The sequence below is a fragment of the Penicillium robsamsonii genome, assembly GCF_028829455.1.
Source record: "Penicillium robsamsonii strain IBT 29466 chromosome Unknown utg000003l_segment0_segment0, whole genome shotgun sequence".
Taxonomy (NCBI): Eukaryota; Fungi; Ascomycota; class Eurotiomycetes; order Eurotiales; family Aspergillaceae; genus Penicillium; species Penicillium robsamsonii.
In genome coordinates this window covers 4,551,934-4,564,962 of record NW_026643221.1, presented here as the reverse complement: position 1 = coordinate 4,564,962, position 13,029 = coordinate 4,551,934, and the positions used below count along the sequence as shown (strand labels likewise).

The window sequence follows — 13,029 nt, the reverse complement described above, 5'->3', positions numbered from 1 at the left end:
AGCCGCTAATTCAATTATATCTACGGCAAAGACGATTATAGGGCTTTATTATCTCCGTCTACTGCGTATATATTACGCAGGCCTGTATGGATAAAATAAGGTGTAATTATGAATCTGATGTATCAATACCGTCAAATAACAGATCAGGCCAGGGAGATAATATCTCCGCTTCGCCCCTTTCTATACTCCGAGATGATCTGACTACGACAAATAACTTTGGACTTTTGTTTGACTATCTAAACTCATTGGAGATGTCTATGAAATTCGAAAAACGAAACCGACCGCCTCTGTCCTGCGAACCATGTCGCTCACGGAAGTAAGCATTCATCACATCTTCGGTCTTGGATCCGACCTTATAGACTCACCTTCGCTAGATTGAAATGCAACAGACTTCTACCCTGTAATACCTGCATTAAACGCAGCCTGGAGTCCACATGTCAGTACGCTGCTAACGCGGTACGCGGCAAGACCCATACTTCAAGGCAACGTGCCTTGAGCGATAGACTGCAGCGCCTCGAGGATTCAATCCAATCACTTGTTGGCGGAGATAATGTGTCCCAGCTAAGCCTACAGCCACAATCAGAAGGGGCACATACGGTTAATGAAGGTGGAAGCCTTCCGAGTGCACATGGGGTCTCTGCCGCCGCGACTGGGCTAGGTGCGAGCAATGAACCTTGCATCGGAGACCGACATCTTCAAAACAAAGCGGTGCCCAACAGTCTTCATACTCACCAAGGCAAAACCAGCCACGTTGATTCCAGTCACTGGGTTTCTATTTTGGAGGATATCAAGGAAGTTCGAGAGAGTTTGTTTGCCGTTGACCCCTTCTCGCTCATTGAACCGACAAGCGACGGTGGAAGTGAACACCCAGACTTGAGCCTTGCTCTTGGATCAGAACATCGATTGAAAATCAAAGATATCCTTGTCTCGCTGCCCACGCGCCCTATCTGCGATATGTTGGTGTCCCGATATTTCAATGCTCGGTATATGGTGTTAGGTGGGCTATCATTTGGAACTACCCTCCATTGTATGTCTGGCTGATTTTAGGGCGACGGCAGGCATCGTGCACTCTGGAAATTTTCAGGATGAAGTGAGTCGCATCTTTGTGTTATACGTCGTTTTCGGAGCTACTTGATGAAGTGTCTCCTATCCTAACTAACTGAGTCGGGGTAGTATGGAGAATTTTGGAAAGCACCGCAAAAGGCACCCGTGCTTTGGATCGCGCTTCTATTCAGTATCCTCAGTGTATCAGTCCATCTCCGCCTGAAAGTGAACACAGACGGGGCTTTGAATGGTTCGATTCCATCGCCCGATATCCTCCAACAGAAGGCGGCACAGTGCCTTACGCTTGGAAAGTATAGGACGGCCAATGCTTATGCATTAGAGGCATTGCTTCTGTATACCCAAAGTGGCTTTTTGAGTGACATGAAAACTAGTTCCCGACAATGGTTTGACATAGGGCTCATACTTAGGTTAGCATTTCGCATGGGCTATCACCGTGACCCTAGCACTTTACCAGGGGCGACGACGCCATTTGATAGTGAAATGCGACGTCGGGTGTGGCTGCATATCTTCCAGCTGGACGCACTCTTGAGTTTCCAAATCGGCCTTCCAAGCATGATACCGGCTGAGTGTTGTGACACCCATTTTCCCAGGAACCTATACGACGCCGATCTCCATGTTGGGATGTCCGCATTACCGCCGTCTCGACCGTCCTCAGAATACACCCCTATCCTCTATGGTATCTCCAAGGCCGGTGTAATGAGCATCTTCAAAAAGATCGTTGCACATACAACTTCGCTTGCAACACCATCTCACAGCAGAACCATTACTCTAGATGCCGAGATGAGAGGCGCTTACACTCTGGTTCCTGACTTCCTAAAACGGAGAGACATCAGTCAATCTCTCATGGACTCATCCGAGGTAATCCTGAACCGCTGTACGATCGAACTCTTGTACTTGAAAGGACTCGTTGTTCTGCACCGGCGGTATATCCGATACGAGCACCAAGACGCCAAATCCGAGTCTTCACGGCGCTTCTGTGTGGAAGCAGCTCTTGAAATCCTCGCCCGTCAAGCAGACATGCATCAAGCATTTCAACCTGGTGGCCGTCTGCAAGAAGACCAGTGGATGATTTCCTCGCACACAATCTATGATTTCCTTTTAGCTGCAATGGTCATCTGTCTGGATCTATCTGTGCGTCTCGAATCTCATACGACAGCATTTGTAGACGAGCATGCAGACCATGGCTTTGTTTCGAGAGAGATTGTTGCGTTGAAAAACTCCCAACAGATTTGGGCTGCTAGTAGTCATCTTTCGCCGGAATCTCGCATTGCGTCGCTTGCGCTGGACTTGATGGCCCGTAAGGTGGCTGAGCGTCAGGCTACCTTCACGTTCGATGAGGTTGCATATACGGACGTTCCTGGGGTGGGCCTGGAACTTCCCTACATGGAGCCAATGTCGGAAATGATTGATGGGTCTGGGACACTAGACTGGGTAAGCTCTTTCACATATACTGAATGCTGGATCGATTGTGAATAATATCTGACCATTTTTCTCTCTCCTAGCTTTTGTTGGACCAATATTTCCAGAACTCTGGTTTTGAGGCGCCTCAAGACCCGAGTAATGATATGAGTGGGTTATTTACGGATGATCCTGGAACATTTGACCCTTGCGCATATCATCAGCTATAGTAAAGTAATGGTGAGATAGGGAAGGAAAGCTGTCTGACTACTTGTGTTTTACCAGATGTCAAAATTCACTACATATTTGGTCCCATTGTATGCTGTGCAAAATCCAATTAATACTTTTGTACATTGCACTGAGGATGGCTGCTTGTCCCCGTGCATGCAATGGAATATCTCATCAACTCGTTGAAAAATAACAGGGGCATCATCGTGACAGTGTCATGTAGACGTGCATTAAAATGGCTGGAAAAGAGATGCAAGGCATACTACGTATTCACAAATTCATCTTCGAGTGTCTATGCCAGGTACATAAGGCACCTAGACGGAAACCCAGCCCGACGACCAGTAGATGTAGAAAGAGGGCAAGGGTCTGGGCCCGAACGCTGCGTGCTGTGAAAGTAAATGCTGCAGAGAGGAGAAGAGGGTAAAGGATCCAGGGTTTGACGGCCAGCGGCGAGCATGGATGAAGAAGGGATGTGATCTTGACGAGGAAGAGAGTGATCTGCAAGGCAGTCGGTGGTGGGAATGAACCCCAAGACGCTAGGAAATTAAGGACGGGGAAGCGGCTCGGTGGGGGCGGGAGAAGATGATTTTGAGGGACTGGTTGAGGCTGGGGATCGAGGGGTGGTGATGATCCGTGAGGAGGTTGGGCTGGAGATGATGGTGATGAGTTAGAGTACCGGTTCCGGACGATCATTTCTCGATCTGGGCCGAAAGAGCCTTCCTCTGGTTTGGGGTCGGACACAGGCGCCGCATTGCTTCGAAAATGGCTAGATTCAGGTATCGAGTCACGTCGGAAGGATGTTGGGTTCCGGCGCAGCTTTTTGGTGGGAGAGAGTGTTCGCTCTACTGATGGCTGTTGGCTATCCAATGGGCGAATTCGAGCCCCAGGCAGGTCGGAGCTTCCCGTGCTGGCTTTCCTGAAGCGGAAGTTTTCATTTGAATTGACACCGACTTGGATGCCATTTAACACCTCGTCTGCCGAGGGTCGTCGGGCGGGATCAACTGAGAGTAAGCGCTCTAGGAACCTATACAGCTTTTCGGGGAGATCGGAGCGAATAGCTCGTGCGTGGTCAAATCCAGCCCAGCTGGTGATCTCTGCACGGAGTTGATCCAGGTCCTCTTTTTCTTCGTGTATGAGATCGGCATTCGCGTATGGAAGAGCTGCGAAACACAAAAAGTAAAGAATCATTCCGAGGGAGAAAATATCGGACTTGAACGTAAAGTTGCCAAACGGTCCGTCAGGATATTCTTGGCGAAGAACTTCGGGTGCACAGTACGAAAGGGTACCGGTTGCACCAGTCGACTGGCGCATTGCATTTTGAGACTGCACCTCGCCGAAATCGCTGACCAAAACTCTGATGCCATCACCGGTCTCATGGAGCAGACAGTTGTTTGGTTTCAGGTCTCGATGGATGTATCCATTGGCGTGAAGATAACGGAGTCCAGAGGTGATATCACGGAAGAAAGAATAGATTTCATCTAGTTGAAGTGTGCGAGGTCCTCCCAGTTTGGTTCGAGGGTCTGGTTCGCCTTTGGATTTGCGGCGCAGGCGGTCCTTCAATTGTTGTGCAGTGGTCGAAGTTTGGACAGAGCCACAGATGTAATCATGCAAATCACCGGCATTGCAGTATTGCTGTAGAATAAATGCGCAAGGCACACTCGGGCCGAAGGTGCTTATCTTCGCATTTTCCAGCCAGACATGACGGTACGAGACAAGGTTCTGGTGAGAGAGATGTTGTAACAGCTGCACTTCACCCAGAACCTTCTCCAGCCACTCATGATCGTCGCCGACAGGGACACGCTTGCAGGCATAGTGACCAAGGGACACACTATCCAGGACATGCTTCACTAGGAGCACCACACCTTTTCCACCTTTGCCCAACACTCGTTCCTCCACAAAGAACCTCTTGAAGTAATCTGGACTGAATGCTGCAGAGGAGATTCCTTGCGGCGACGGTTGTGGCGATGAGGTTGGTTGAACGGGTGGATTATTGGTAGGACCACGGGGGAGCGCAGGCTGAACGAGGCGATGGCGTGGGGAAGGAGGAGACGAGGATGTTGTGGAGCTGGGAAGGCTATTGTTGAGCATGTGAAAGTAGTTCGGATTAACAAATTCCTCTTGCGTTTCATTATTCGCACAATGTTGTTCTCTACTATTATCGCGCATTGAGCGATGACAGAATGGGCAGTTGGCTAGCTCCATATGGTCATTGTCCGCATCTGACGTATTGCGGAGAACGAGCTGTTGCGAATCATGGTCAAAGACAACCACCGAGTCATTGTGTCGCCTATTCACAATTAGAGAACTAGTAGCATAAATTTGAAGATGACTTACAAAACAACATCAGTGTTTCCCCCGTTATAAGGTACCATAGACATGTCGGTGGGCATTCTGGCATGGATGTGAGGAGATGACAATGGGGAGCTGTCGATGATGATGTAGACATGGGGGCGGTGAGGGTACGGTGGTGGATAGTGCATGCACGTGGAACAAATCCTTTCTTATATTCACCACATTTCTTGTTTGTCCTCTTTCATAGACAATAGGATCAATACTGTGTTTGATTATACCTTGTCCTCAAGAACTCGAAGTTGCAGCAAGATATAGATCCAATTCGGGTATCCTCAGAACTGAAACAGTGAACTAACTGAAACGAACTAGGCTGATCTATGAGTGGGGTACAGCTTACACCAGTGGACAACCCACACAGTCCTTGATAGTCACCTCAAATAATACACAGAAGCCCAAATTTAGCCTGGTTTGAATCCCAATGGACCCGATTTCTATAACCGGTCTCGTAATAGAGGTCAGCCATGTGCTGTCGAGCCTGATCAGATATGCCAAATCGGTACAGAGCGCAAAATCCGAAGTGCGGAAGCTCACCGAAGAGCTCTTTGCTCTCAAAGGCATATTAGGGCACTTGGCAGCACAGATAGATGATGTTCCCAAATTTCAAGAGTCAGAAACAAGCCCATTTGATCGCGACGTTATGGCGAGAGTATTGAATACAACAAATGAGTTCCTCCAATCCTTACTCATGGATTTGGAAGTGTCCGAGACCAAGTTTAAGCGCCTCAAGCAAACTCTAAAATGGCCCTTTACTCAGGCCGAATTCAGCGAACATCTGGTCCGTTTGGAAAGAGTCAAATCGTGGTTGATACTGGTTCTCACTGCAGACCACAATTCGGTGGATCGGGAGATGCAGCAGGAGGTTCGTGATCTGACAAACACATTGAAGGAAGACTTGCAGATTCGAGCTCAAGAGCGCAACAAATTGGCCAACAGGGAGCTACTGCGATGGATAGCTCCTGTGAACCCCGAAATCTCTCATCTGCGGGCCTCAAAAAGACATAGGAATGGGACTGGTAGATGGTTTGTCGACGGTCATTTGAAAACGTTTCTTGATCAAGATGAAAACCGAGTTTTCTTCCTCTTAGGGAAATGTACGTACCCATTGCGACTTCTAAGGAATTTCACTGATATAGTTTTGAAGCCGGAACTGGAAAAACTACACTGTTGTAAGTTCCGTTGGAGAATCGGGTTGCTTCTTATATCTGACCTTCACTAGTGCACAAGTTGCCGACGAACTTACTTATATGGCTTCCCAAGGCCAACACATGTGCCTTGCTTATTTCTATTGCACAGTTAGCGATTTTGCCTCTCAGAATGCCAAAAATATTCTAGGATCACTTGTGGCGCAGCTCTCGGGAACAGTCCCTTCAATGTTGGATGAGATTCGGTCTATCTACAACAAAGGCCCAAATAACCAGGCGCACAGGTTCCCTATCGAATTACCTGTTCTCGAAGCTGCCATCCTTAAGTCTGCTTCTGAAAAGACAAAGGTTGTCCTTTTAGTTGATGCAATCAACGAAAGCCATGATATGCAGCTTCTTGAAGCTTCCCTTATCAAGCTTGCCAGTCTGTCCACGAACATCCGCGTGCTTATAACCACTACAAATACCATGAGTTCCATCAATCACAACAATGTATCTGTCTTGAACATAAGTGGAAAGTCACAAGGGGACATTGATACATTTATCAAATACAGACTTGAGACCGATGATACGTTGAGAACTTTGGCACCGGAATTCAAAGCAGAGATTGAATTCACTCTTTGTCAAAATGCTGATGGATCGTTAGTATATTATCTATCTTACTATGCTTTCTATGGTCTAATTATTTATTCGCAGATTTCGCTGGGTCCAGCTCTCATTGGACAACCTGAGCACGCAACGATCTGTAAGGGCGATGCGACAGGCCTTGAAGAACCTTCCAAGTACTTTACGCGAGACATATGCAAATATGTTGGAAAGAATTGCCCCTGACGATTGGAAGATCGCTCATGAGGCCCTTTTTTGGCTCAGCTTTGCCAAACAACCTCTTACTTTGAGGTGTCTCAACGAAATCGTGGTCATGGACGAGACAAGCATGACACTCGATGAGGATATGATGCTTGTCCCTCCACATATTCTTCTTGAAATATGTCAAGGACTCATCACTGAAGACCAGCATGGCTATCTCAATCTCGCGCATGCGTCTGTCAAGGACTTTTTAACGTCTGATTGGATTTGCTCATCTCGAGTCCAATATTTCGCCCTGGATCCTACAACTGCAGACCTGAAAGCCATGCACAGTTGTCTCACATACCTGTGTCTCGACAATTTTGCAAAGGGATACCTGACATGCCCCGAAGACCCAGCCAAGCTACGCCAGGATCATCCTTTCATAGCTTACGCCGCAAATTTCTGGCCCCAACATGGCGCCGCTTGCGGCTTTGGGGATTCTGAGCAACCCATGGTCCACAAATTCTTTGCTACAAGGTCTCTTCCTGGCCGGGGCAATTATGGAACGTGGATGCAGATATTGCTCCGGACAACCGCCGGTTCAAACACGAATGACGCCGTAGTCATTGACAGAACGCATCCTCTATACTACGCTGCCTCGTTTGGGATGGTTCAAGTTGTCGAGACTATTCTCGTTTCCGAGCCAGACATCGATATCAATGCTCGTGGTGGCCGTGTTGGAGCCACAGCGGTGTGGATTGCCAGTCTTCGCTTCAATTTTGAAGTTGTGAATATCCTCCTGCGTGCTGGAGCTAATCCATCCATTCGGGATCCAGGTAGTGGGCTGAATGTGCTTGATCTTTTGAGGATGGTGCCGACCCGTCATCGAAACTACGAGGGTCTACGACCCATTTTAGCTCGTCCAGCACCTTGGAAGGCGTTGGAGCGCGAAGAGAGGAGTAAGAGAATTGAATCTTACAAGCAAATAGGAAGCCAGCTAAATAGCCAAGTGCGGCCTAGCAACGAGGCACCTAGACACTCATGTGGGTGACTGTCTTGATAGAAGGATCAATGGAAAGAATGATGTCTTTTTAGTGGTCATTTTTAGTGGTTTTTGTAGAGGTCTCGGATATTCTGTTTACAACATACCCCTTCTCAGTTTTATAGGTAGAAAGTAGAGAAGGGAAACAAAAGCATACTTTGTACAGGAGACTTTTCTATGTATAACTTTGGATTTGACCGAGAGCGTCGCTATTTTCTGCTACGCTTCTCTCCCCTGATTCAACCCATGGTTGAAGAGCAGAACCAAATCCAAGCCTGCTCCTGGTGGTAAGAGAATTATAGAACATGCACGAAGATATCAATTACAATTACTATGAAGACGGTTTAAGTGGAAATAAGTTCATTCATATTGATTCCTCATCGAATCGGGTATCTGAGTTGGAGCTGGTGACGGAAAAACACCAAAACGCCTAGGGTGTACAAATTATGTACTGGGATGCTCACTATGGGTGCGGCTTTTGGATGGCAGGCACTCTTCAGGCCTGGGCGACATGTCGCAAGGCAGCGTTCAGACTTCTGTGCGAGAAAACACATGCCAGACGCCTTGTGGAGAGCCAAGTCCGCTCAATGCGGAAATGGGGAGGAATGACCCGGCTAGAAGCTGTGTTTCAAGAGCTAGCATAACCGGTCTCATGGCGATAGACTGTGAGTCTTTCGCAGGGCGGAATAGGGATAGGAGTGATACTCGTGCTGTAGAAAACACCGGGAGATCAATCACTCCTCGCCACTCTCCACGTCGCTGACCTCCAAGTTGGCGATCGAATCGTTATCGCTGTCCTCGGGGTCGACGGTCTCGTCCTGGGCAGACTCAGACTCGGCCTCAACTTCGGCTTCCTTGGCCGGCTCGTTGTTTTCATCCAACTTGCGCTTGCGAGGCATCTCGCCGAGTGCACCTTCACGGCCCATGACACCAGCCTCGTCCTTCTCTCCCTTCTCGCCCTTGCCGGTACCCTTGGGTGGGGGTGTGTACCAAGGGATCTTTCCACGAAGGAAATCGTTGATTACCATCTTGGCGACACCATCCAGATCGGCTTCACCTCCCTTAAGGAGACGACCACCCTGGCGAGCAAGAAGCGCGAGCCAGTCCAGGTAATTCTCCTGGTGCTTGATACCGTAGGTACGCTCAAGGTGACGGGGCAAGACACGGCGAAGAACAGCCGGGATGTATTGCTCGGGGTTGTGAACGTTCTCCACTCTGCAGACTCCACGGAGAAGGATGTCCTCCTCAGTGTCGTTGACGTTGGGAGGAACCACACCAGGACAATCGATGAGGTAGATTCTCTTCATCAGGGTGATATACTGCCACACCTTGGTTTCACCCGGGATGGGAGCAACTGTGCACACCTTCTTGGCTCGGAGAGTGTTGATGATGGAAGACTTGCCCGTGTTAGGGTAGCCGATCAAGCCAACAGACACTTGTTTGCGGTCGGAGTGAAGGGACGAGAACTGGCGAAGCAGCGAGATCAAAGAACCCTTGCCGAAAGAGTTGTTGATATTGGCATGGAATGCAAGACAAGGGTAGTCCTTAGAAAGATGACGAACCCAAGCGGCCTAGTGAAAGATGCAAAGTTAGCAATGAGTCACCAGCAATGAGTCACCAGCAATGAATTGAAACATTGTGTAGAGGCAGAAATGTGTGAGATGTTACTAAGAATTCTGCTACAATGCCACCAAAAAGGCAGAAGCAGTCTTCTACTCAAAAACAAAGCACAGCTGGCCCTTGCGACAGGCCTTCAAGACGAAAGCAAGTCAACCTAGGTTCATAACGAAATTCGGTGCGGGCCAGTGTTAATATACCAAAGCTGTAACAGACGGAATTCCATTGAAACAAGCATAACCGAAGTTGTGCACGACCGAAGTCGCAGGAAGAGGCCTTGACTTAGCGATGGAACAGGGGGATAACAGGAAAACGCAGCAAAGCAATGAAAGCAATAACGGAGTGATAGAAATGGATAGAAAAGGGGGAACGGTGAAACTTACAGCAACGCCAGTGGGGACGAGATCGCACTTGTTCAGAACAAAGATCAAGTGCTTGTGTGGTGCCTCCTCGCGAACATATTTCTCAACACTTCTGCAACGAGTACCCTCAGGATCACGGGAATCCAGGACATGGATGATGACATCGGAAGAATCGATAACCTTGTAAAGTTCGTTCCAGATACGCTTACTCTGTCCCTTGGAGAAGACAGATTCACGAGAGGTAGTGAGCTGACCTAAGTCTTCGGCTGCGGCAGTATCATCACCACGAACAATCGCACTTCCATCGGCGTGAGTTCCCTCATCATTCTTCTCAATGTAGCTGTCCTGCAACTTGGCTGTCTCGCCAGCGAGGTCTTCGAGGGACGACACACCAAGCTTGACGCGCTTGCGCTGAGCCTTGGGGCCGAATGTATCATTGAAAGGAGAGGTCTCAATGGCCATCTTAGCCTGGTGCTGCTTCAGCCCGTTGACCTTATCGTTGTCCCGAATCAAGCTCATGGGGAGCTTGTTGGTCTTGAGAAGAACTTGGTACGGATCGGCAGCACGCTCAGCAACAGCCTCACGGAAAGAGGTCAGAGCCTCTTGTGAAATAACACGGGAGTTAGCAAACCATTTACGGTTTGGCTCGATGCGGGCTGTCGGCAACTCTTTGGATTGATAACTCGCGGCGACTGTGATATCACCCTGTGCGTTGCGGCGAGGCGTGCCATCCTTGAACATGTTCAAGGTCTTGAGCTTCTTGGCATCACTGGAAGGCAAGTCAGTATTGGTTATTCGAGCATAGTAGGGATTCTGGCTGAGGTTGAACGAACCGGTAAAAATTTTCACCTTTGGTCTTGACATTGGCCATGCCATCGTTGGGCTTCCCCTGCCGCACTTTACGAGCGGCCTCCTTCTTTCCTGTACCCATGATAGCGGTTGTGGGTTGAAATGTGAAAGGAGAAATAAGTGCCTGACGAAAAAAAAATCGAAGGCAAGACCAAACACAAAGAGTGGCAGAGTGCAAAGAGAAGAAGAAGAAAAATAAAAGGCGGCGAAGGAATTATTTTTTTTGGCGCCAAGACATTGTCGTGCACGGACCAAGGGAAAATCGCTTCTTGTTTCTTCCGACTTGCTCGACCGCGTATCCTCCCTATTATACGGTAATCAACCTCAGGCTACCTCCCGATTTAATTGAAGGTCGTGTCATAGACCTTTAATTCGATAATTTACTTCGCAACAATCCCCTACCTGTTTTATCACTCCACGGAGTGACAGGGTTGAATTGCGCCGCATGTCTGTCCTCCGCAATAGCCGGACTGCCACTGTGCAGGTCCGTGGCTTTGCTTCCTCCTCCAATCTTCGAGTCGGACCAGAATCTCCTCACTTCATCGATGTGCCGAAGATTATCCAGCCCACCAACCCCCGCAAGCCTCATGTCAGGGGTACACTACCCGTGCCTCGCGAGCTCTTCCCGGCCCGCCGAGCAGACAAGCCCCGGATACAATACCTCAATGCAGCCACACAACTCCCCAAGTCGGAACGCGTAGTGAGCCTCAGGAGCAGCAACCCCGAAAAGCAGGAATGGAAGCACAAGATGGCCGACCTGCGGAGACAGAACCTGCGGGACGGTCTGCGAGACCTGTACTCACGCAAAAGGTCCGCAGATTCCAAGATTGTCAGCCGCAGTCTTGAGAGTCAGAATCGGCGGGACCGCATTCTTCAACAACCCGAGCGTGAGGACGAGCGCCTCACTCGGCCATCGGTCATCGAGGCCATGATGCCCCACAAACAGCCAGTTTACCCCGACCCCAACCGGGACGAACGCCTTGCGCTCTCTCGAGCACGCCTAGAAGCCAAGCAGGCACAGAAAGAGGCTGAGCGGAAGGAGCACCTCCAGTCGTTGTATGTGAATGCTCGCACTTTTATTACAACTGAGGAGCAGCTCGCTGCTGAAATTGACCGGGTATTCCCCGAGGGCGAGAACCCAGCGTGGCGCAACGACCACCAGCCTGGCGAGAACATCTGGAACTTGGGTAACCCCCCAACTGTGTACAATCTCGCCAACAAGACCCGCTCCAACGAGGCTGTTCGCTGGGATGTCTCTCAGGACCGTGTTAAGAAACTTGGCGAGGCACTTACTGGAGGTAAGATGCGAGAGTAATCGGGGGGGGTTTTTGGCATCATGTACAGTATCTATTAAGCTATCACATTCAGAGCTCAATCAAGAGATCCTTTGAGATCCTTCCATTTTTCAAGTCGAGTTCCCGCCATGTTCTAATGCCAACGTGAGTAAGGTCCACCTAAGAGTGAAGACAACTCAACAGCGAGATTATACCAAAGCAAGAAGCACCCGAGTCTCACCTGGCAAGATGGATACCACATGCGGAAGTCTTACAGGGCCTCGATATTACAGTTCTTCAAAGGATCTTCGGTGTGGCATTGTTTAGCTTGGCTTCAGATCGTGTGTTACTCTAGGCCTTGAATCCCAAATAATAAATAATGACGAAAGGCTGAATATACAAATAAAGTGGAATCATAACAAGGAAGGGACCTTGAAGAAAGGAAAGGTCCTCGGAAAATTCTTCGGATAACAGAGAGCTATCTCCGTGGTAAGAACAAAAAATGGCTCAGAGAGCACGGTGTGCAGGCCCTGACGGTGGAGAAGCCAAGAAAGTACAGTCTGTATCCACAGAGGTCGTAATGTTACTGCCCGCAGGTTCGTACCACCGACATGCTTCGTGTCATTAAACAGGACGGGTGACTCCCAATCTAGTTTCAGCCTAACTTGGACCGCGTCAAAGATCTGTCAGTGTCCTCAGGATACCATTCACTGGACAACAGGAACCAGGGTGTGTAATGTGGACCCAGAGCAGGGATGGAGAGGAAAGAAAGAAGAGAGAAAGTGGGAGGCAGGTATCTATATTTGGCTGGCTTAAGGCGAGGGGGGGAACCGGGGAACTGGGGTGGATGACGGGTGACAAGGCACCTTAAGTGATTGGGAAGGTACGGGCTTATCACATCTGCTGGCTTC

The 13,029-nt window shown here is 49.1% G+C and overlaps 5 protein-coding genes across 5 annotated transcripts; 3 read left to right on the top strand and 2 right to left on the bottom strand.

The window, feature by feature from the left end:
• Positions 1-251: 251 nt before the first annotated feature.
• N7447_006467 (uncharacterized protein) lies at positions 252-2,693 on the top strand (the record flags this gene model as incomplete). Its single annotated transcript, XM_057230729.1, has 5 exons — positions 252-316; positions 375-997; positions 1,059-1,090; positions 1,174-2,496; positions 2,568-2,693. 5 exons carry the CDS (start codon positions 252-254, stop codon positions 2,691-2,693), a joined length of 2,169 nt encoding a protein of 722 aa, XP_057085819.1.
• A 268-nt stretch (positions 2,694-2,961) lies between these two features.
• On the bottom strand, positions 2,962-5,081 carry N7447_006466 (protein kinase IKS1; the record flags this gene model as incomplete). Its single annotated transcript, XM_057230728.1, has 2 exons — positions 2,962-4,978; positions 5,026-5,081. 2 exons carry the CDS (start codon positions 5,079-5,081, stop codon positions 2,962-2,964), a joined length of 2,073 nt encoding a protein of 690 aa, XP_057085818.1.
• Positions 5,082-5,461: 380 nt separating this feature from the next.
• N7447_006465 (NACHT nucleoside triphosphatase) lies at positions 5,462-7,932 on the top strand (the record flags this gene model as incomplete). The annotated part of the gene is made up of 4 exons (XM_057230727.1): positions 5,462-6,134; positions 6,185-6,209; positions 6,260-6,826; positions 6,882-7,932. Coding segments are annotated over 4 exons (2,316 nt in total), but the record flags the coding sequence as incomplete, so codon positions are not given.
• Positions 7,933-8,750: 818 nt separating this feature from the next.
• On the bottom strand, positions 8,751-10,926 carry N7447_006464 (putative GTPase NOG2; the record flags this gene model as incomplete). The annotated part of the gene is made up of 3 exons (XM_057230726.1): positions 8,751-9,587; positions 10,017-10,764; positions 10,829-10,926. 3 exons carry the CDS (start codon positions 10,924-10,926, stop codon positions 8,751-8,753), a joined length of 1,683 nt encoding a protein of 560 aa, XP_057085816.1.
• Positions 10,927-11,289: 363 nt separating this feature from the next.
• On the top strand, positions 11,290-12,159 carry N7447_006463 (uncharacterized protein; the record flags this gene model as incomplete). Its single annotated transcript, XM_057230725.1, has 1 exon — positions 11,290-12,159. The coding sequence occupies one exon, from the start codon at positions 11,290-11,292 to the stop codon at positions 12,157-12,159; it is 870 nt and encodes a 289-aa protein (XP_057085815.1).
• Positions 12,160-13,029: the final 870 nt, after the last annotated feature.